General features: G+C 42.7%; 1 protein-coding gene across 1 annotated transcript in view; it reads right to left on the reverse strand.

The window, feature by feature from the left end:
* Positions 1–6,117: 6,117 nt before the first annotated feature.
* Positions 6,118–25,108, reverse strand: part of Gna14 (G protein subunit alpha 14) — a 162,203-nt gene continuing 143,212 nt past the window's right edge. The window contains exons 3-7 of the mRNA XM_059260031.1: positions 18,235–18,389; positions 14,161–14,289; positions 11,785–11,914; positions 8,867–9,020; positions 6,118–7,608 (exon numbers count right to left, since the gene is read on the reverse strand). Coding sequence (XP_059116014.1) covers positions 7,418–7,608; positions 8,867–9,020; positions 11,785–11,914; positions 14,161–14,289; positions 18,235–18,389 — 759 coding nt within the window. The 3' untranslated portion in view covers positions 6,118–7,417. The remainder of the gene's footprint in view (positions 7,609–8,866; positions 9,021–11,784; positions 11,915–14,160; positions 14,290–18,234; positions 18,390–25,108) is intronic.

Genomic DNA, 25,108 nt, shown 5'->3' on the forward strand with positions numbered 1-25,108 from the left:
TCTGAATCATGCATATGGTTATGATTCCTAATATTTTATAAAAAATAAGTATTTACTCCAGGATAGTCTCAGTAGTGTAGAGAGATTGCTCACAGTCTTCATGTCAAACAAAATATAGTTTCCCAGTTAACACTGTAAACTTCTCTCATACTTACTTTGTCTCCCCGAGGAGTGGAAAATGATCAGATTAAGCACTGCCTCAGTAATGACATGAAAACTTTGGTAATTTTTTCAGAATCATGAAGTTCTTTTTACAAATAAATATTTTGGTATTTTCCTTATTTAAAAAAAAATGATTTGGTTTATACTAAAATGCATAGTGTAACTGTGAAAAACGGTCTTTTTTGAGATTGGACATAATATCCCTTGGATCACAGACTTAGAGGCTTTAAAAACTGAGTATCATACCCAAAAAGGTAAAGTCCCTCCAGATCTTTAAAGCCTTGGAAATACTTCCTCAGGGGAACTCCATGGATTTACCCACTTTGTGTTGTTAATAGACGGTTGTTTTCAAAGGAAAAAATTAAAGCCTTAATAATGCTTACCTTCTGTTTACTGGTAACAGGAATTTAAAAATACAAAAAACAAAAACTCTTTCCAACATCTAAGCTCTAATAAGATATATTCTAGAATAAACAGCTTCTCTCATGAGTGCAAACCCTAAAATCTAACCAGTAACCATTCCTATTGCTTTGGATTAAGAATTTCAGGTTTGCCTACTTTGTAGTTATTCAGGTGAGAAACACTTACTTAAAAATGCAGGCTCATCACTACAAAAATTCTCAACTCCATCATGGTAAAAAAATAAGGTTACAGGTTTTTTTCCCTTTGGATTTTGTCCATGATCTTTGCTATCAATGGACTATTTAAAGTGAAACAGAATGAATATCCAATTGTGAACTATTAAACAGAATGTCTTAATCGGTTATTGAATAACACACAGTGTTCAGTCTAGATTGTCATGTTACCAACTTGTTATAAAGTATGTTGAAATCCAAGCGTCTGTTTGGTCACTGGGTGTTTAACCTGCAGGCTTGGTAAGCCTCTTGCTTTGCTGTAAGAGCTGGAATGAACAGCATGCCAGACTGTGGCTGCAGTTGTTGCTGCCCAAATCCTGCTCATGTTACCATCTGATTTCAGATTGTATTGGTGGAATCTCCCAGAATGCTTTCTCTGCTAAACATAAATTGAATCAAAAGATGACACATCTTTAATTGTTGTAGTTGTGTATCCCCAAGATGACCTTTCTTCAAGGTAAAGTACAAGTTTTCTCTGTTGCTGAGCCCCTCCAAGTTTGCAGATTAAACCTGCGAAGAGAGGTAGTTAGAAGGTTGGTATCAGGGCTGGAGAGATGGCACAGTCGTTAAGAGCACTGGCTGCCCTTCCAGAGGACCTGGGTTCAATTCCCAGCACCCACATGGCAGCTTACACCTGTCTGTAACTCAGTTCCAGGGAATCTCACACCCTCACACCAATGCACATAAAATTAAATAAATTCTTTTTAAAAAAAATAGAAGGTTGGTATCATCTCCTTATCTGGAATGTTGCTTTCCTGGCATCTCAGTCACTGCCAACAGTTAAATACCTCATTAGTTACTTCTTTCATGAGTTCAGAAAAATTAGATTCATAACTCCCCAAGTGTGCCATGATAAAGTGCAAAAGTAATAGCTAGTATAGCAATTCTGTATCTTCTGGCAGCCAGCAGGATGTGTTTTATTACTAGTGCACATACATAGCTAATGTGCCTGTCCTCCTTGTTTCTGTATCAATAAAAACTGAGAAATAGCTCTTGTTCTTTATGAATCAGGTACCTATCACCTCCTCCCATCACTCTCGCTGTGCAGTAGAAAGACACAGGTTGTTCTAGGGTAATGTATCTAAACAATGAAAACTAGGAACATTAACTACCATTAACATAGATGAGGCATTAGCATAACATTTTATAATTTACAGTTACATGTTTGATTCTGTAGTCCTTTTCAGAATCCAGAATCTTTTGAGAAGAATCATCCAGGAACCATAGTGTTCAGATTTCTCCAGTAGCTTTGCTTTCACAGTGTTTGGGGGAGCGTCCTTCCCTAGCATCTGGTATCTTGGGGTTTTCCATGATCTCTATCATAATCCTATCCCTTTTTTTTTCTGATATATAGTAGCGGTAGGAATTGATACTGGGATACTACTAAGTTTTACAAAACATGTTGGCTCATTCTTTAGCCTGTGCCAGTTGTTCCCTTGTATAGGCCTCTGCATTAAAAAGATCAAATCAAAAGGCATGTGCCATATTAGAGGTGTCTGAAACTATCAGATCTGCCTGTTATCTCAGATGCAACTGAAATCCTCAGTGGCAGTGTTTTTAAATTATAGGTCTTAACCAGTGGATCATGAAATCAGTTTAATAGCTAAAGACAACCATATTTTAAAAATGGAATAGTAAAGAAATACAGGAACAAGAGAACATAGAAGAACAAATGTTCGCCGGGCGGTGGTGGTGCACACCTTTAATCCCAGAACTTGGGAGGCAGAGGCAGGCGGATCTCTGTGAGTTCAGGGCCAGCCAGGTCTACAAAGCAAGATCCAGGATAGCCAGGACTGTTAACACAGAGAAACCTTGTCTTGGAAGAAGAAGAAAAAAAAAAAAAAGAACAAATGTTCTTTCTGTTTATAACTTAAAATGTTATCACTTTGTAGTGTTAGATTTTAAAAAATGAATAAAAAGCCTAAAAGACTAGAGCTACCCGTAAATGCTGGAACTGTGGCCATGATCAGGGTTCTTTCTGGAAGCAGGGTGGTTTGGTTGTATGTTTCTTAGGTAATAAAGAGCAGACTCAGAGCACAGTGGTCATCTTTAGGATGAGAAGTCAGGAGAGCTTGTTCTAGTGTATGAAATGTTTTACTTCCCTTTCCTCATAGAATATCAATGGAACCAGAAAAGGGATAGAAAATTAACTCAGGCAGATAACATCCAAAAAGACCACAGGCTGTGGTAGAGCCCCCTCACTGCAGGGCATCTTACTCTCATCTGCCTTCTGTCTGGCTCCTGCAGGTGACAAAGATCCTGAAAAACAGGTAGCTAACAATGTAAGGGGCATTATTGTAGAGCCAGAACACTCACCTGCTGAGGGTACCATACAAATAAATATCAGTACTTTTTAACTAAAAATACTGCATTTCCTCATTTCCATAAGACCCAAGTAGAAAAGGAAGACTTGCATTTCTTATATCAGATTCAGTGGATCCAAACTCATCAGTCTGATTTCCGTTGGTGCTGCATAGAATCATTTACCGGTCCTCACTCCAGAAAAGAACCCTTTGTCCTCTGCCTGATTCTTTGGGTATATTTTTGAAGTTTATACTTCATTGTTAATGCTAACCCGCTTGTGTTTTTTATGATCTGTTGTGTGTAGTGTGGAGGGGTGAGCATTATACCCAATAGCATGACTTTCCCCATTGACCTAGAAGGTGGTGCCTTGCTAAATGAGAAGGGGCTGTGTCTTACTCAGAAGCCCTGCTAATGTTGCTTTAATTAAAACCTTTTCTACTTTATTGCTCCTTTTGTAAAATAATCTTGTGTCATTTCAAAGTACTTTTACTTTAGCATTATGGGTTCTTGATTTTTTCTTTTTAAGCTTTATAGCATTTTTTAAAAGAGAAAAATTCAAATTACCCAAAGCTTGACACATAAAAAAATGTAACTTCAGATTTTATAGGTCGATATGAGTATTTTTTAAAACTTGAGTTTTTTATAGAAATATAAATGTGAGTTGTAGTTTAAAACCTGCTGTGATCCATATCAAATTGCCTTCAATCTGTTATTGAACATACTTTTGTGATAGCAATGCTTTCTTCTAGTAAATCTTTGTAATGAAGACCCTTATGAGGCTATTAAAATAAAAATATCTAATGATTACAAGTGTTACCTACAGCAGAGCATGATAAAAAGCCTCAATGTTTATAATGTCATCATACCATCATTGTCTAGTTGACTATTCAAAAGTTTCCAGTATCTGGGCAGAAAAACATTTCAAAAAGTAACATACTACAGCTTAGAATAGACTTTTCTTAGTATCAGTGATAATACACTCAAGCCCACCAACCATTATAAATTATATTTAGGACTTGTTAGAGCGCACATGTATAAATTTTTTAAATGGTCGTCTCTGTATACAAGTGTATTACAATGAATGAAATTGTTTGGGAAGGTATGCTTTAAAAATACCTTTTCTTCCTAGTTTTTCAATTGTACATTTCCATTTTTATGAAATGTCCAGACTAGTGTCGTAACTATTTTTATATTGACTTAATAGCCTGTACTTCTTTGGAATGTTTATTATTTGGTGAAAACATGGCCATTGGTTTCTATGGGTTTTAAAAGTATTCCTCATTGCATCACTATTTCCTTCACTTTTCTATTCCTTATATCTCTTATATGTGAACATGACCTAATTACCTATTACACAGTGGTTGCCTTAGTTTTGTGTGTTTTGATATAAATACTCTATAAACACAGACATTTCAAATGTGGTTCTTACTCTTAAAACTGATCTTAGTCTTTTTCTTCCTAAAAACTGGCTGGAAATACTAACACTTGAAATGGTACTTATTTCTTGGAGGTGGTAGATTTCGATTGCATGCTAAAATGGCTACCCAATTTAACCATATGTGAGTCCAATAAAGCTTTCCTGTCTTCGGTCTGTTTAGGTTGTTATTGAATAGAACCAGGAACATTTACCTTCTCATGCCTGTCTAAAATCTACCCTCTCTGTGGCCTAAGTCACTCTAAGAGATCAGTGTCCTGACTTTTTAGTTGAAGTGGACAGTTTTTTAGACAAGCATGCTCACCATTAACTAATAGCTTGAGGAAACACTTGGTGAACAACTTCAGATGGCTAATTTTTTGGTAGTTAGGGTGAGTATATTTTAAATAGAAAGGCTAAGGGAGAATTTCTGCAGAAAAATTATGGACAGAAATCACTAACTCACCTCTGATGTGGAAAATTAACCTTGCTGTAACTGAAAAAGGTATTTGTTATCACCCTTTGATTTATTCCAAAACTCTCTTGCCCTGAAAAATACCACTTTCTTGTATGTCAACAAAAGGTTAAATTGTTACTAACTCAATGCTAGAAGGTACTTGAAAAGAGAATCCCACATTGTTTAACAGCCTTGACTCTGATTCTGTTGATAATGCTTCTTTTTAGATTAATTGGCTAATGAGACCTAGTCAGTCACCTTTAACCATGGCTTGTAATAGAGAGGGATAGCAATAGTGAATGTTTTGTTTTCTTTCTGTGATTTTTGAAGAGCTACCCTTTTGTCTTTGTCTTGATGGCTAATTGTTTAAAATAAAATTTAGCATCTATTTGTCCAGTTCATGCTTTAAGTAAAGACTGGCTTTCAAAACCTAATGCTACTTTGATAGAATGGGTTCACATTTGGAATTGTTCCAACAAATTGACAATCTAGAGGTCCAGTAACTGGGTGTAAGAAAGGCTTAGTTCAGCTCTAGGAGTTCAACCATGTGGTTCTGTAACAAATGTAGCCAATCTGAGAATGTTTATACACACTCAACTAAGTAAACCCACAGTGACTGAAAGCATTGAGGATGAAAATGCACATAATATACTAACCTTCTAGAACGTGCAATCCAGCAGTGCACCACAGAGAAGATATTGCTTCCTCTCGTGTTGGTATGGCTGACTAGGAGATGCATCTTGCAGTATCTCAAAAGAGTACCAGGCCAAAAATTATTAGCCTGAGAATGGATCAGAATTCAAAGTTCAGTTGCTACTGGATATATGTCACTTTCTCACTGTTGTAAAAGCTGAACCATTTTAAGGTGGAAACCCTTTGAAGATTAGTAAGAGGTAGATACACCCTAAGTGCACACGTAGCTCCCAGTGAGCAGTAGAAACAAAGCCTTTAGTCTGAAGCACTCTACTTCCTAGGGATCAGAATCTGCATTATTTACTGAGCAGGATCTCCAGCATACAGACATAAATGAAGACTTATTTCAAAAGGGGGGAATATGAAAGCTGCTGAGTTGTTGGTAAGGCTGTAGCATTTTTCTTTTGAACAAAACCATCATCCACAAGCTCCAAGAAATACATCATCAGTGCTGCTGGTAGAACAGTATATTCTCAATATCCAGAAAGGCACAGCATACACAGTTCAAACATAGCAGATTTGTGATTACCATCAAAGTTTTGGCAAGGCTTACATGGCATTTGTTAAACAAGTTATGCTTTAGCCATTCCATAAGTTTATAAGACCTGGCCATATGCATTAAGATACACACATGCACTATCTAGAGCCCATTTATCATCTATCTCAGTGTTGGCTTCACCACCAAATTGTGACAAAATTAGATATTGGGATAATATTAATTTGGTTTAGAAAGTTGACATGAATTAATTTTTTTTTTAAAGAAATCTTTGCTGGGGGTATAGCTCAGTTGGCAGAATGCTTGCCTAGCATGCACAAAGCTCTGGGTTCCATCCCAAGCACCACATAAACTGACAGTGGTGGCACATACATTCCAACACTTACTAACCTGTAAATATCATTGTCAAAATCATACAGTTTAAGACCTCTTAATGTCAGGAATAATTAGCAATAGAGTGAAAACTCTCCTGCTTTAAATAGGTTATGTATATGAAGACAAGAGAATCAGAAATTCAAGGTCATCTTCAGCTGCATAGTATGTTTGAGACCAGCATGGGATAGTTGAGATGCTGTCACAGAAAGAGGGAGGAAAAAAAAAGCTGAGCATGGTGGCACACACCCACAGTTCCAACACACTTGGGAAGTCCAGGCATTAGGATCAAGGCCATACTCAATTACATAGCAGATGTGGATTGGAAGCCAGCCTGGGCTACTTAAGACCCTATCTTTAAAATGAAAAAAATTAAAACAAAGGAGGTGGGGCATAGAAGTCTTTGATTGTGTGATAGAATGTTTGATGAGGGGAAGAAATGTTAGAAATGTCTTTTAAGGTTTATTTAAAAACCATCATGCTTATTAAGATGTTTTAGTCACCCAAATCAATCCTAGAGGTCTGAAGGCATGATCTGTAAATTAACAAGTCCCCTCTGTTATGTGATTTTTAATAGCTGTTGAACACTTATAGTTTAAAAAAGAAGGGGGGGATCACAGTGGCCTTCTAAAATTCTATAAACTACCAAACTCAAAATTTATGCCTGACCTTATATCCAAACAGTAAGAAAAGAAAAGACGATCAAGAATTAAAGAGACTTAAAAGGGCTGGTAAAGCAAATCTCTTTCAAGTTACACTACCCATCTCTGTCCTTATGGGCTACATAATGTCCTTGGAGCCTGGCCCAGGTGGTCTGAAGCACTTGTGGAACAGGTGGGAAGAGCTGAGATCACCCTCTGTCTGGGAGGAGTGCACCACACCATTTACACCAAGTTGAATTCCCGAAGGTTCAGCTGGAGGATTGTGTCTTTGACAGCAGCAAACACAAAGCGGATATTCTCAGTGTCTGTAGCACATGTGAAGTGAGAATAGATGACTTTCTCTTTGTCAGGATTCTGGTCTTGATACAGCTTCAGGATAAAGTCCCTGGCAGCTTTGACATCTTGCTTTGGTCCTGGTCATGAAAGGAATAGAAGATACAGCTCACCACCATGTCCTCCCACAATCCTTTTTAGTATTACTGTTCTTATTTGGGATCCTTCTTAATCAATCGTACTTCATATCTAAGGAAAGTTTACCTGGAGTAGTTACTAATTTCACATGAATCTATAAAATAATTTTAAATATTCTCCATTTTATGCAGTGTGTGCATGTGTACATGCATGTGACCAGAGAACAATTTCATGTTATCCTCAGGAATGCATGCACCTCCATCGATAAGATTTTTCACTGGCCTACAGCTCACCAACTAGGCTAGACTGGCTGGACAGCAAGTCCCAGTGATCTGCCACTGGCTCTGTGATTACAAATTCTCACGATCATGCCTGGCTTTTTGAGGTGAGTTTGGAGATTGAACTTGGTCCTTATGCTTGCTTACAAGGAAAATGTTTTTACCAACTGAGCCATTCCCTAGCTCAGTGTTTGGTCTTTTTAAAGTGTCTACTGGTATCTAAAAATTGTACTGTAAAGTGGTTTGTCTAAAAATAGTGGCCTACTTTTGTTTTCTAACCACTAACTTGTACAGACAGGCAGCTGTGGGCTGGGGGAGGGGTGTGGTGCAGAAACTGGTGTCATTAGATTGACTTTAGAGTCTGACGGTTCTGTACTGCCAGAGTGTTTAATCAAAGGAATGGGGGGGGAGGGTATGCTGAAACACTAACATGTAAGTATCAATGTCAAGAGCATACTGAGACCTCTTGTGCTGGGAGTGATTAGCAAGCATGACAACTGCCCTGCCTTGAGCAGGTTGCATACATGGAAGACTCCAGCACCACCCTGTGACTGAGAAGCAGATAACCTGTAATCCCCCAAAGCAGCATGTACTCCGACTGAAGCTGTGAGAGCCAGCTCTGCCAGGGAAATGCATATGCAGCAGAATGCCCCAGCTGCCAGGGCAACAGAGAGGGGGTGGCACACTAGTGCAAGCTGTAGATGGGTACAGGAGGGTCAGAAGGGTTTCCAAGGTGAGGCACTTGAGTTGGGGCCTGACCAGCCAAGTGGAGTAAGCCACATGAGTTGGCAAATGCATTTCAGACCCTCGTAGTGGCAGGTGTTAAGTGAAAACATCATCGGGGCAGTGAGAAGTATAATTTGAAGTGGGACTGTGAGAGCCCATCAGGGAGGCCCCAGAAAGCCATACTGAAGGCTGGAGCCTGCTGCAGGTGAAGAAGTCAACAAGGTTGGTGTGAGAGCAATGTTCTCTAGATACTTACCTGTGTATTCTGGGAAATAGCTAATTAGATGAGAGTACATGATTTTCTCTTCCAAAAGATCCTTCTTGTTTAAGAACAAAATCACAGATGAGTTCAGAAACCAAGGGTAGGTGATGATGGTTTTAAACAAGGCTTTACTCTCTTCCATACGGTTCTAGTGAGAAACATAGTTAGGATAAGTCAGAAAGAAAAGCAAGACTTGGAAACAGCATGTTAGAAGGCTGGGTGCATCCACAGTCCTCTCCCCTTAGGGTCACTGCTCCTAAAATGTTATGATGGCAAGGATGTCAGTCCACCAGACTTGCTTCTGTTTGCCCCAACCACACACACACACACACACACACACACACACACACACACCTGACTTAATGACTTTCTCGGCATCCTCTTTGGAGCACTAACTCTTCTCTTGCCCTAAACAAGGCTCTTGTGCAACTTGAAGCAAAAAGTTGATGTTGTTAGATAAGATGTTCGTGTTCTGTAACTGATTAACAGGTGGTGAGATAGCAGCTTCAAGTGGGAGTGTGCTTCTGAAAGCCTCACGAGTACGAGAACACAGGAGGAAGGAAAGCTCTTCCAGGAGGGCCACAACCCTGAGCCCTCGGGTGTGCTAGACTCTGGTCCTAAGGGAACTAACATTGCAGAGCACCATAGCCACACTTTACAAATGGATGTTGTCCCAATCTGGTGGATGAGCATAGCATCCCAAAAATTTAACTTTCCCAAACCCATAGAGATTCGAGTCCTGTGACAATTAAGAACAGTAATTTTAACACATTTCAAAGAAAATACTAAAAGCTCTCAAGTTTGAGGGGGCAGATAACTGAGAAACAAGTTGTATATTGTGACAACTATTGTTCTACACAGCATTTTCTCAAGTATTTCTAAGGAAAAAAGCAAGAATTTTCCTTTAGAGGAGGAAGGAACCATCAAGCCAAAGGTCCACACATGCTCCAAAGGAATGCACCATGAATCTACTTCCCTACAAGCCCACATCTATGGAAAGAATTATCAGAGAAGTAACTCATCCACTTTTAAAGATTCTCTAAAGCCTAGAATTTTCTTTATCTCCAAAGGAAAAAAATGCTGTGGATCCAATGCGCATCTATGCCTGGAAGGAATGGGCAGGAATAGCAACTATTTACATTCTCCCCAAACACCTGTGATTCTTTTTTTTTTTTTTTTTAGGAGAGATGAATATATTTAATTTCTAAGAATATTGGACTGGTCTTCTGGTCCATTGAGCATCCAATCCTTTGACTCTTCTGAGAAATACCACAAGTAACTCTTAAGAATTCCTGGTTGTTTTGTTTTGTTTTTTATGTTGAGAACTCTCTCTCTTGAAATTCTACTTGGGAGAGCTAGGCAGCAGCCACTGTTACTCTGACAGCACAAGTAAATGAGTTCACCCTCCATCAATTAGCTAATATAGTGACACTCCTCAGAGAGCAGCGTTCACTCAAGAGGTACAAGATACGGTTTGTTCATGGGTCATTGCCTGATCCTGGGCAACACACTGATGATGGACATCCATGTCCTTAAAACAAGAGCCAAGAAATCTTGCTTAGGTTCAGAGAAAAAGATCATTTAGGAGGACATTGGTATTCTTCAGAGAATAACCTCACAAAATAACGGACAGTCCTGGTCACTTTCTGTCAGAGCCAGCGCCTTGCAGCTTTGTAAGAGGCATGGTACCTGCCTGGGCTGGATCAGCCCCAGATGCCCTGAAAGAGACCCTTGCAGGGGAGTAATTACAGATGCAATCTCAGGTAGCTACTGAGCTGTTCCATATGCTAGGCGCCTCTGCCCTGAAAACTCAGCTAGGAACCTAGTTTGGGAGTGCCATCCTCTGGAGGCTGAGGCGTCTGCTCAGATGTTACGTTAGAAACAGTATCACTTGAGCTGGGGATTCAATCCATGCAGTGGCACACAGGTATAATCCCAACATAGGAGGTGTGGTGTAAGGCTAGAGGATCAGAAGCTGAAGGTTACCTTTTGCTTCATAGCTAGTTTGAGGCCAGCTTAGGCTACACAAGACCCAGTTTTGAAAGGAGTGGGACAGGGAGAACTGTTAGACAATAATTGCATGTATTAGGGTCTCTGAAGGGACTTAGAAATGAAACTAACCCCATTGGAACCCAGTAAATATAACTAACGCAGGACCCAAAAGGCAGTATTTTTCCAACATGCCACCAGCAGTAAGAATCTCATCTTTGTGTGCAGGTTGGATTTTTAAACAGTTTCTAAGGGCTGGCTTGGTAAACTGAGCACCCCTGACCCAGTCCCAGGACTATCTGCTTTTTCCTGGTTTCCATCTTTCATGACCATCACATTTACTTTGGGGATCTTTGTGAACATCCTTGCTCTCAGACCATAGCCACCATCAATCAACTAAGCCACTTAATCAATTAATTTCCTAAGGCTCCTTAGGAAATTCTACTGGGCAACTACATTGGATCCAGAGTTCTGGTCCACGACTCTTGGTATGCGGTAGGCTGCATCATCTAAGTTAGTCACATAAAGATTAAGTCTCCGGTTTGTTTGTTTGTTTCTTGTCTTGTTTGGTTTGGGTTTTAAGAGTATGTAGCCTTGGCTGGCCTCTGCCTGTCTTTGTCTCCTGAGTGCTGTGATTAAAGGCATGTGCCACCAAACCTGGCTCTGAAATCTAATGATGTCTATCTCAGGATTTGGTTAAGTGACATGTGACAGTATTTAAGTTACAGGGGACTTTGGAAATGGGTCTTCAGAGCACCAGTAGGTTGAATTAGCAACAAACACCTGAGTGCTGGCTGGAGAAAGAAAGTCTATTTCCTCACCAGGCTAGCTTGAAAATTGAAGAAATAAGACTGTCTTCCACAGTTCTCACCCCCAACCCCACCCTTAACAGCATGCCTCTAAGGTCCAAACCCCCAGCATACCTCATTGTCACACTCAGCCAGAACTTGATCATATTCACTCAGAGCAACCAAGAAAATGATGGAGGTGACGCTCTCAAAGCAGTGAATCCATTTCCGTCGTTCAGATCGCTGGCCACCAACATCCACCATCCTGCTCAACAGAAGTGGATGGTCAGAGGTTGGAATGCACAACTCCAAGGGGAGAGACACAAGCCATTACACCATGGAGTTAGTAGCTTTAGGATCCTCGGTGATTTTTAGAGGGAAGGAGCTCTTAAGGTTAGTGTGTTAGAACAGTGGTGCCTTGGGCAGTGGAGAACTATTGGTGGTTTCCAAGCAAAAGACTCAGATGGAGCCTGCCTGGAGATACTGGGTAAGAACTTGCTACAGAAGTCCTTTACTCCAGCCACCCATATGGAGTCCTAGGACACAAAAAGGACAAAGGCAAGCCATCTTCCTGGTACCTCTGCTTTCTTCTGGTCCTATATTTAAATGTATAATTTGTATTCTGTTTTTTAGGGCTGTGTGTGTGTGTGTCACAAGTACATGAGTGCAGGTGCCTCAAGACCAGAACAGGTCATTGGCTGCCCTTAAGCTAGAGTTACATACAGACTGCTGTGAGCCACTCAATGTAGGTGCTGGTAGCTGAACTCTCTTAGCCACTGAGCCACCCCTCTGCCATGTCACTGAGGCCCACTGTTGCTAGACAAAATGCAGGCTCACTATTACCAGGTCTGTGGGTATTTTAGGGAAACCTAGTAGGTTTTAAGTAAAACATCTCTGTTTTAAGTGTTAGTGCAAATATTTTTTCTAATGCTATGGCAGACTCTATGGGTCAGATAGTGCACGTTAGCTGCCAGGTCACACTCACCACCCCTGCACCCTCACCCCATCCACACACCAATTTCTGAAGACCCCAAACCAGTGTGGCTAGATGGTCCATAGGCTCACTGAGGCTCCTAATACTACCATCTAGAAGGGTGCCTTTGAGTCAGATTCTAGGGGTGCAGACATGCCTGCAATGTTAAATGCATGCTGCTTGCCTCGTGTTGCAGAGGGGAATAGAGCTAGGATAGAAAGCACACATATCAATAGACTTAGCATGAAGACATTTTACAAAGATCTCAACTTCAAGCATCAGAATTCTTCAGAAAGATTGCATGGGGGCGATGCCACAAGCTGCAAGGTATCACCAGCAGGCATTTAAACCCAGTTCTATGGCTCTGGAAAGGCAAAACCTGTTCACTAAAGCTTTGTCAAACTCTCATTCTGAGGTGTTTGGGAGGTTGCAAGCAGCCTTCAAAGTTGAAAAGGTTTAAATCCATAGGTCAGCCCAGGAGAGAACAACCATTAAATTAGACATATATAACAAAAATGCAGAGAGTATTTTTATACCACCACCACCCCATCCCCTGTGTGACAGCACTGAAGGAGTGCTAATACGGAACTGTAATATTGGATTAGATGTGGGAGGGCTAAAATGTGTATAATGATCATCATCAGAAAGGATAGAGGAATAATAAGAGCTTTGAGGGGTTGGAGAGGTGGCTCAGTGGTTAAGAGCTCATTACTTTTGCAAAGGACCTGAGTTCAGTCCCAGCACCCACATGGTGGTTCATTACAACCCATAATTCCAGTCCCAAGGGATCCAATGCCCTCATCATCTCCAAGGGTCCCTGCACACACTTGGTATACATACATATACACTGAGGCACACACACATATACACAAAATAATTTATAAGGGCTCTTTGAAATTTTCAGTGTTTTGTAAATGACCTGTTATTTATTTTTCAAATACAAAGTTCAGTAAAGATCTGTTTGTTCATCCTAAGAGTGTTATAAATAGACATGCATACATTTTACACAGCTATAAGTACTCCATATATATTATAAACTTAATACACACTTTTTTAAAATTTATTTTAATGTGCATTGGCATTTTTGCCATGGGTGTAGGGTCCCCTGAAACTGGCATTACAGACAGTTCTGAGCTACCATGTGGGTGCTAGGAATCAAACCCGGGTCCTCTGGAAGAGCAGTCGGTGCTCTTAACCACTGAGCCATCTCTCCAGCCTAATATACACTTTTATATTCATGGTTTTTCTTTAAGGATAAATCTCAGACAAGGTAATAAGGGGAAGAGAAATCTTATTCAACATTAGGAAAAAGACTTCAGTAGACTGTGTGGTCACAGGAGTGCCCATCTGTGTGACTACACATAAGGCTTTCCCCTGGTAGGAAGAGCCCAGAAATCCCTCTGTTGTAGAGCTTGAGACCCCAGAAGGTTATCTAGACCTAAGAGCTGCTTAGGAATCACACACCTAACACCCCACCTCAAGATGTTCCCCCTGAATAGACTGATCCTTAAAGGCCTTTGTCTGAGAGACAGACTTACCGAAAGATGATGTTTTCCAAGTCAAATGGGTACTCTATGATGCCGGTGGTGGGCACTCGAACACGAAGCACATCCTGTTGTGTTGGCACGAAAGAGGGCATGGCGATTCGGTCAATGTCAGTCAGGTAACTGAGATATGAAAGAGTTGAGATGCTGAGACTCCATTGTAAGAGAGAAAAATAGCTTTCCTTGCTCAAGGGAAGTCCTCGCTAACCACAGAGCCCCCACAAGACTTGGAGGCCAGCAGTAACATTCAAAGGTGACTATGCTAGGCCTCTTTCCTCCCAAGACCATTCTGAAGATCTCAGGACTAAGAAGCACATCTGCGAGCCTTCTGAGAATGCAGGTCACTCCATCCAGATCCCAGCTGCATCATCTCTGTGACCATGAAGGAAGCAGCAGCCTAGAGGCTGTGGAGGTAGGAGATGACACTGGCCCTTACCCAACAGACCTGCCCACCTGCCTTCATACAAGAATGTTACAGAAAGTAGACACTGTAGGGTAAAGGGGCTGGCCAAAGAAACCCACCCTGGCCCTGAAACCAGAGCCAGTAAAAGAAATACACTCTGGCCCTGAAACCAGAGCCAGTGAAAGAAATCCACCCTGGGCCTGAAACTAGAGCCAAAAGGCTAAAAAGAGCCAATGAAACTTGGCCCTGAAACCAGAGCCAAATCTGCCCCAACCAACTGAAAACGAAACCAACTAATTCCTGAGCAGGAAAATCAACCAATCCCTGAGCACAAAATCTAGCCAATCTGAGTTTATCCAAGCTCAAGGGGATCAAAATCTGACCAATTCCCTCCCTGGAAAACTCCTCCCCTAAGAAGCCCTAGGTAAGCCCCTCTGACTCTTCAGTGAGCAGCTGTCGCTCTCCACCTGCGAGGCAGACACTTTCCTGGACTCCTCCTTCCCAAATATATCTCTTGAAAGAGTTTTGGGTGAAGCTCATCTTTCATCAGCATGGAGCAGAATCTCTGCTGGGAAGCTAGCTCCCTTAGGGGAGCAGAGTAGAAGGAACTGACACCTCTGCTGGGAAACTCCCTTGGGAGCTGGGCAGAAGTAACAACTTTTCACCAGGGCTGGAGTAAAATGCTACATTTCTGCAGGGATTTCGCCCTTAGCAGAGTGAAACAGAAGCCTTGGGCTAGAGCTGAGAAGAAATGGATACAACTACTGGGAAGCTCTCTTGGGAGTGGAGCAGAGCTCAGCTGTAACAGCTCTGTTTTAGGGAGGAGCAAGATTGCCACACTGTGCGGAGAGACCATCCCCCACCATCCCCCAGCTTCAGGTATAGCCTGACTTCCCGACAAGTCAGGATGCCTTTCTCTTCAGAGGTGTAACATTTGCAGGTATAGCCTGACTTCCCGACAAGTTAGGATACCTCTCCCTCTGGAGCTGAAACACTTGCAGACACTGTTCTCTGAAGGCTCTGATCAGTAAATTAAGAGCAGCTTCTATGAAAACACACGGTTGTCCAACAGGCCATGGAAAAATTCCCTCAAAGTAAGATAACATTTTCCTGTTAAGCACACTGGGAAATGAGACATCTAAAACAATTCAAAATTTGTCACACGTTATTTGGGACTGTGTAAAGTCCTGACTTTAAAATACATGAAATTTTTTTCTAAAGTCAAATGAAAGAACGTCTTTAAAATACGCTTCACCAGGCAGTGTAGCTCAGTTTTTAGAGTGCTTGCCTAGCATGCACATAGCACTGGGTTTAAACCCCAGCACCTCCTACAACAGATACGGTGGAACATGCCTGCAATCCCAACACTCAGGAGGAAGAGGTAGAAGAATCAGAAGTTCAGTGTCCTGTTGAAATACATGGAGAATTCAAGGACAGTCTGGGCTAGAGACTGTGTCTTCAAAACTTGCTTGGTTACTGTAAGTCCTTACAGAAGACCCCAGGCAGCAATGGAGTTGGCGGTTCTGCTGCTTTCTCTAGCACAACCTAAATATCCAGGGATGAACAGGTCAGCCTAGGGATGGACTCACTAACTTCAAACCCCTGGGCCACTCCCATGTGTTACTTTGTCTTTTATAGCACTCTTTTCCCTTTATCCATGGTTTCAAATACCGATGGCCATTTATGGCCCAAAAGTAAGAAATGGGAAAATAATACCAGAAATAAATAGTTCATTTTCTTTTATTACTGTTGTGTTTTGCAAAGCTACAGATAACAATTCATCAGTTTTCAACCCAGTGACATTCTGAGTAGCAAGATAAAATCTGTTGCTGGTCCTAGATATGCAACATACTTCCTAGTGTATCCTACCCACCTGCTAGTCACTCAGTAGCTGTCCCAGCTATCACACCAACTGCCATGGGGTCACATAGCTGATAATCAAATAGCTCAAATTTTACTCAATGTGCTCCAGATAATCACCTTATTTTTCGTTTCTGCAAAGCACTTACAATACCTTATGTATAAGTTCATCTTATCATGATTATGTACATATAGGAAAAAAAGAGAATACAATGTCATCTGTGGGTTTGGGGGGGGGGGTCTGCTGGGAACTCTGGAAAGTGGCCCAAAAGTTATAAATGGGAGATAAGGGAGACATACTACAGTGATGGGTTGATTGATGATTGATTGGAACCAGCAGACTGTGCGGTTTCTGAGATTAGAGGGCATTGGTTGGTTGTCACATAGCCCTTAGCATGCTCTCTGGTACACTCATTGGGCAGTACAAATTCATATCTAAAAATGCAGGTATTACTAGCAGATGGCTGAGAACCATAGGCCTGAACCAAGAAAATGTGCAAGTAACTTACACTGTAGACTTTTTTTAAAGACAGGGTCCAGTCCAGTTTGCCAGGCTGGGTTGAGTTCCTCCTGCTCCTACCTCCCCGGTGCTGGTATCCCAGGCATGTGCCACCACATCCAGCAACTCTCAAGACTGGCAATTATCTGGCTTTATTAAATGCTACTGTCTTCTGTACAACTCCAATTACCTCCCCAGCCACCCCTGCATGCCTCTCAGTGAACTTGTTTCAGTTTTCAACATTTATACTGAATTAATCCTACAGCAGTTCTGGTAAACTTTCTCCAAATAGATGTAAACCCACAGCACTGTCACAGAGCCAGTAACAGCAGGGTCCTTCTGGGAGGGAATTGGGGGTGGGGGCACTATCAGTCTCTGACTCCCTAGACTTCCTTCCTCCCTTCTCAATGTAACACCTTACTGGTTCCTTTTCTTCTCCTGACATCATGCTCTCCTGCTGATGTAGTTGGATCAGCTGTGCCAACCTGGAACAAACTGAACACTGCCTGGGACAAATGTTTAGAGAAAGTCACTAAAGGCTTCATGAAATAACATTGCCTTTCCTGACAGTTGCTTTGTCCTGTTCAAGCTGGCTCAGTATCGGGTGGTTTGGGGGTGGGGACGTCATGGTCCTGGGAGGAGGGACAGTGATATGGGGGAAGGAGAAAGGAGTGAGCTACAGAAGCATAAACAAGCAGCAACTCAAGAAGAAATTATCTGTGTGCTCAGTCACCCCACGGATGACACACAGTCCTGGGAAGTCTTAGAAAAGGGAAATGTTGCGATCTCTCCAAGATAGTGTACAGTAGAAACTTCAGTGGGTTGATGGCTTAAAGCTTTATGGATCCAAAATAAGTAAGAAGCAGACTTTCTGAGAGGGCCAAATAAGCCAGCGGAGCTTCCTGTGTGCTGGTCTTGCAGATACCTATGTCCATCACTAGAGGGTAGCACAAGATCAGTGGCTAATTTAACCAAAGCCTACTCCTGCCTGTGGTTTCCAAAGGAATATGGCAAGAAGAAAGGGAACTGCCACAGGCAGGTGTATTCTTTGCTTAAGTTATAATTCCAGCACCAAAACTTAGATCTAATCTGCTAAGGGAATTTCCAATTTAATTAGATGGGAAAAGGTGGGTGCTGACCCTAGGGTACATCTTGGAACCCAAAGAAAATTAGGATAGAAGGTGCTAAGAGTCCTAGCCAGGAGTCAGGAAAGACCACCTCCTCTCCTGCAAACAGGGAGTGAAGTCTTGCAGAGTCTGCCCAAGAAGGGCAGTGTGGCAGCAGCTGTGGCAGCCTGAGTACTCACTACTTAGCAGAGTCTGACAGCTGGTACTCCCTCCTCCTGTCGTAACACTCCTGGATTCCCGGATCCAGCCACAGCTGCTTGATGGCTGCCACCTGGTCCCTGGAGAGTGCAGAGACTTTGTCTACTTCCACTTCTCTGATGATCTGGGCATTTTCCTAGTCAAAGGAAAGAAAACACGGCATTAACCAAAGGAAAGGCTAGCAGATATGGGGATAATCTTGTCCAGGATCCTGGGGTGGGGGCTCTGATAGGTACAGGACTGCACAGCCAAGTCCTCAGAAACTGGTAGGCTGAATGGGGCAGTTTGATTGCTCAGTCTGGGGAAGTGAGCCGCAGATGACACCAGACCTGTACCTCAAGTCCCGCAATACCGGAGGCAGCTGCTCAGACCCAGCACTCAATAGTGAACAGAGACACTCATGCCTCTTCTCATTTCAAAATCGGTGTAGCCAGCTATATACAAACTCTCGTGTGGATGGCATACCAGGGTGTAAGACACTATCTCTGAAAATGGAAAATCATTGCCAACTGTCAACCTGATATTTTTCTCTTCCCTAAGTCTTTTTCTATTTTTTTCCCATCATATTTAATTTTTTGAGGTAGATTTTACTTTGCAGAGGAGCATTAGGTTCAACAAAAAGCTTCCACTCAACAGCAAGTTCCCACATGTCAGCCATACAGTCCCAGGTATCACTGCGGACCGAGGAACCGCTCCCAGAGCACCTGCTTTACACAACAATCACTAGACTGGGTTTCTTACACAATCATCACTCTATTATCACATTAATGATTACGGTCAGGAGCTCTGTGAGAACACACACACACATACAATATTTCTCATGTGCAAAACTAGCACATATCCACTGCACTTGAACCTCTGCACCTAATCCCTTCTCCGTCCTTAGCCAGAGAGAGTGATGGAGGGTCCTGGAGGGCCTTGTGTGGACCACAGGCACTGTCTCCACCTCTTGCAGCCCACAGCCACTCTGTACCACCAGACAGGATCAAATGTTTTCCTCCTGCCCTCCGGCTGCCTCTATCCTCTGCATTTAAAATGGCCATGGACCTCTGTCTTCAAACAAGTCTGAAAACTCCACGAGAGCAGAGTCAATGCCTGGTCCTTTTATCCTAGTGCCCAGTGCAGTGCCTGCAAGCAGAAGGTGTCTTCCATTGGTATGTGAGCTCAGTAAACACATGTGGGACATATACAGTGAATTGATATGTGAGCTCAGTAAACACATGTGGGACATATACAGTGTATTGGTATATGAGCTCAGTAAACACATGTGGGACATATACAGTGTATTGGTATGTGAGCTCAGTAAACACATGTGGGACATATACAATGTATCTATGTAACAGGTGGAAATCCACAGCCATGGAATGTGAATGGTGTAGGACAGAAGCCCATGCAGAGGGTGATGAGTCCACATAGGAACTTGGGGCCTCACTGTGGTGGCTCTCAGCCAGTGATCTTGCTAACTCTGTCCCTTCTTGCATGGCAAGAATTTAACAGTGAAATCTAGCTTTGCTGCTGAGAATTAAAGCCAAAAAGTTGTCAGAGAATCTGGGGTGGGGAATTGCCATGTTGTGTTGGAGGTGGCCACCCTCTATGTGTGTCCAGGAAGTAGATGAATAAAGTAGATTTGCTGTTCTTAGGAGTCTCAGAGGAAAACCATCAAACCTGAAGACAAGAGTTTGGGGATCAAGCCAACAGATACAGAAGCATCACTAATGACCAGGTAGGTTCTCAAAGAGAGTTTACCTCAGACATGCACGAATGTGGCATAATGAAACCCATTAAATTTAAATACAATTTAAATACACTAATGAGAAAGGGAAACACGGTGTTCAACACTGATTTTCCTTTTTCTCTTTCTCAAAATCACCATATTCATAGCTCGGAAAGAGAACTCAGAAGACAGATGTATGTCATGCAGAAGTTCCCTGTCAACCAGGAAAGGGCCACAGATGAAGTGGTGCCTTCACACGCAGTCCTGAGGCTGCTGCTGAGTGTCCCTGTCAAGCACAGTGGGGCTTCTCACTAGGACCCAGCAGGCTGTCCGACCTCTGTCTGGCCTTCAACACAGGGGCCACTACACTGTCAATGGCCCAGCCAGCAGCCACCGCTGCAGGACCTTTCCTTAGATAACTATGGGTGTGTGTTTTAAATGGATGCATTTTAATCGGCAAATTGATTCTACATAGTTATGGTATATATAACACATGTTGTCTTAGCTTGTGTAAATAATGTGCGTGGCTAAGCCAAACTATTTAACATCTTTGTGTGTGTGTGTGTGTATTATGGATGTGTGTGTATGTGTATCTTTGCATGGTTAGAACACATTCTCTTGGCAATGTCCAAGGAAATAATGCACTGTCACTAACTTCATCACCAGGAGGTGCAAGAGGCCTCTTGAACAAATATTTTAATTAAAATTAATATCCACTGAAATGGTATAAATGATAAAAACCATAACTACATAATATTTGAAAGGTCTACTTATTAAAATAAAATACATAATTCAAAACCAAATTTCCCTGTAGCACAACATTTTCTACTTTTGTACAATCACTTCTCTGTTTTCACAACTGTCCATGTCCAGAGTGCACCGCAACACTACTGAAGCCTGTGAAGTGAGGCTTCAAGGCTCTGCCACCACTGGCTTTCAAAGTATTACAAGCACACTACCACAGAAATACCAGTGAGCTGCACAAGAGGGACTTTCCCTGTAACACATACACACACACACACACACACACACACACACACACACACACACCAACTCTCTTTCTAATACCGAACAGAAAAGCTGGATCAATTCTACCATGGAGGGCAGCTAGAAATGCTGGATTACTTTTTGTTTTAATATGCTTGAATGTATTAGAAAGCTAAGAAGCAAGACACAGAGAAGAAAGCGGCTACGCTCTCTGTAGCAGCTACCTGTTCAGCACCACGGGGAGACAGGACAGGGCTGGGTTAGCAGGAGGGTTAGCAGGAATTAAAGGTCCTCACACAAGTCCTTTGGCTCTGGGTTGCCCCAGTAGCTTGCAGCTTACCACTGGAGTCTCAGATGTGGCCATCCTTCCTACCATCACCACTGACACTTGGCAGGAGAGACTCCACTTGAGTGTTTGGAAGCTAACATCTTCCACATCACCTACACTTCTGAACTCCACATGACATTCAGGTAAAGCCTACTTCTACTACTGTCTTTCTCCTCATATTTCCTCCAAGAAAACCATGAAAGAGCATAATTCATTCACGACAAACTATTAAAGTCAAAGGCCTCAGAAGTTTGTTTACCCTTTGTCCAAATTTCAGGGGGTTTCACAGTGATGAAAAAGTTTATGCCAAAGACACCTGTGGTAACTGCGCGCGCGTGTGCGCGCGCACGTGCGCACACACACACACACACACACACACACACACACACACGGGGCGGGGGAGGGGGAGAGAGAGAGAGAGAAAGAGAGAGGGAGAGAGAGAGAGAGAGAGAGAGCGCTACAGTGACTGTCAATGATGCACTTGAGAGGTAGGACCCATGGCATTGACTAAACTATAATGATGTTTCCCATAATTCCCTTCTACATGTTTCTAGATTAGAGTTAAGTAGGAAAATCGTTGGAAGGTTTGGGACACAAAAGGGAAGCGGCAGCCACTGAGCTTGGAAGGTGAGAGATCCTGTCCAGCTTGCACATGCTAGGGCTGGTTTTTTAGTCAACCTTATTGGTATGAGGTAAAAGTTGGGCACGCAGTATTCTCAAGCTCCTGCTCAAATCATGCCCAATTTCTCCAAATCCTGGTTCAGTTTCACACCCTACACAGACACATGAGCAGGTCTGTGGGAGAGTGTGCCTGCTCTAACAAGTCACCTGCACTGTCAAGGTGGAGTGGGACAGGGAGGTGTGGGCCTAGAACCTCCTCATGGGATCAGGTCTACCCTGCTTCCACTGACTCCATTGTCTCTGCTCTCCCCTACTTCACATCCAGCTTTCTCCCCAACTGCCGGCCTTGCTGACCCATAGAAACTTCACACCCATTGCCAGATACACAGAAGCAGCAGCTTTCCTGTGCCTTCCTCTCCATTGCACAGTGACAACACAGTCCCTGTAGTTAATTCACCGTCCACAGCACTCTCAGAAACTGGTTCCCCAGTCAAACCCAAACTCATACACAAGTGCCTCCATTAAAGTTCTCCCAGTTCTAATCAGGGTCAAAATCTCTTATAGCCATAGGTTCGGGTGAAACGAACGTCTTAGGCGTCAGCCAGGATGGCCTGAATGTCTCAGATTCATCTCCACAATGCCAGCCAGACTCACTGCTCCTGTGACTGGCCTTCCATGCTGAGCCTGGGCTGGGTTCTGGGACTAGGTAGCCCTCCTCTTGAATGTTTTAGTGTACTGGGGTGTCTTGGAGTGGGAAATACACCAGAACTTTACACAAATGTTAAGAGATCAAAGAAAAGGAGCAATTGGAGTTCGGGATGGGAGGGGAAGGGGTTCATATTTCCACCAAAGGATGCCTGAGGGGCGGAAGGAGAAGGGTGCTGTTCCAACAACCCCTCACACCTTTGGCACCATGACCTGAATGTATCGACCATTTCTGACATCACTTCCCCAGGGTGGGGCCAGGGATTCTCTTGGCTACACATTTCACATGACATTCCTTTTCCTAAGATGTTTGGAAGTCATCTGAACCTTCAAGTCCTAGGATGGAGAGACACGGTCAAGGCATAACTTACTGGAGAATATCTGAAAGCTTCATCCCAGTCCTTAGGTTTATAGTTGACTCTCAGTGTGCTCCAGGAATCGTTTCCAGGACCCCGCACCATGGATACTCAAATCCAAGGATGACCAAGATCTTCTCTAAGATGTCACAGCATCTACGTAGGACCTAATCACACCCTCTAAACCATCAGTAAATGCTTTGTAAATTGTTATACAGTCTTTCTTAGGCACTTGTCCAAACTGAGACCTGAAGGCCACATGCAACCCAGAACAGCTATGATTACAGCCTGACATAAAATCGCAAACTTACTTAAAACAGCACAAGGCTTTTTTTTTCCAGTTTTTTTTGTTTGTTTTTGTTGTTGTTGTTTTTGTAACTTAATTGCATAACTCCTAAGCATGGTCTTTGTAGATGATGTCATATCACAATGTCAAAAATTTGGGCACTCCTGGTAGAGAATGATGATAAGAAAAAAAGTCATTCAGTGGCACGTACCTTTAATCCATCACTCTGGAGGCAGAAGTATGCAGATCTCTGAGTTCAAGGTTTGCCCAGTCTACAGAGCAGGTTCCAGAGCAACCAGAAAAATTGTATCTCAAGAAACTGAGAGAGGGGCTGGGGGTGTTGTGGGATATCTTTCTGTATGCTGTGAATATGTGCTACTCCTATTGGTTAATAAATAAGGCTGCATTGGCCTATGGCAGGGAAGGATGGAGCCAGGTGGGAAAATCCAAGAGAGAGAGAGAAGAAAGGTGGAGTCAGGGAGATGCTGTGAGCTGCTGCCAGGAGAAGCAAGATGTGAGAGAACAGGTAATGCCATGAAGCCACGTGGCAAAACGTAGATTAATAGGAATGGGTTAAATAGAGTTGTAAGAGCTAGCTAGCAAGAAGCTTGAGCCACAGGCCAGTTTGTAATTAATATTAAGCCTCTGAGTAATTATTTTATTTATTTATTTATTTACTTATTTTTTATCCTGGTGTGATCAGACACTGGACGGCCTGGGAATTGAACCTGGGTCCTCTGGAACATCAATCAGTGCTTGTAACTACTGAACTACCTCTCTCCTGACTAATTATCTTATAAACGGCTGTGGGACCGCGGGCTATGTAGGACTGGAGAAATTTCCGTCTACAGTGGGGAGTATCTGCTTATTTAGAACAAGCCCAGGATTTCATTTTTCAAGTATTTTAAACCTAAGGCTGTTAGAATCACAACAGTGGAACCCACTATGTGGTATTGTGTGATATTTTGATCACATCTGACAATAAAGTTTGCTGTGATCACATCAGAGGGCAGAGCTAGCCACTAGCTGACCAAAATTAACCATAGAGGACTGAGGACAGAGAGAGAGACAGGAAGTAGGAAGGCGGGGCTTAGAGAAGGCCTCAGCCCCTTTGGATGGAGGACTGAAAGAGACAGGAGGTCACTGGTCCCTTCTCTACCTCTTCTCTGATCACTCAGGTTCTTATCCCGATATCTGACTCCCGAGTTTTTATTGATAAAGAATAACCGGAGAAACACTTGAATGTGGCCTGTGAAAGCTGCCCCTTGAGTAATCTCTTCTTTGGGGTTGGTTGAGTTGCATGTGCTCAGAGCCCTTGTGATGTGTTCTGTGGGCAAATGGGGTTCCCTGCCACTGACGTGCCCCTCCCCTGGCTTTGAAGTTTCCTTAGCTTCAGCTTTGTTTGTTTTACAGGAAACAGTTCAGCCCAACAAGCATAAGATCTGCCCTTATTCTTCTCTTTCAGTTTCTGTTCTTTATCCAGATTTGTACCCATGGTCTTAGCAACACAGACCTCTTTATTTCACACCCCTTCTCAGTCCAGTCGGAGGGCAGCTTCACTGTACACTGCTATCCGGGGGTCATGCCAGGCTCACACCAGCATGTGGCTCTACTAATGTCTGGGGCCCTGGAGTCCTCTACACCTGCAGAAGAGGGAAAAGAGCGTGGAACAGTGGCCAGGAAGTTCTGTGAGCAGATCTGGATGGAGAAGACATCACTTCCAGACTCAGCTCATTGGCCAGGATTGGCCAAAGTGTCCACTGAGTGTAGAGGAGGCAGGGAAACCTTTTTGAAATTTTTGAAAAAGGAAGTAGAATTGGGTGAAAGCTGAGCAATGGCTGTACTACTTACAGACTCA

The sequence above is a fragment of the Peromyscus eremicus genome, chromosome 1 (assembly GCF_949786415.1).
Source record: "Peromyscus eremicus chromosome 1, PerEre_H2_v1, whole genome shotgun sequence".
NCBI classification, from domain to species: domain Eukaryota; kingdom Metazoa; phylum Chordata; class Mammalia; order Rodentia; family Cricetidae; genus Peromyscus; species Peromyscus eremicus.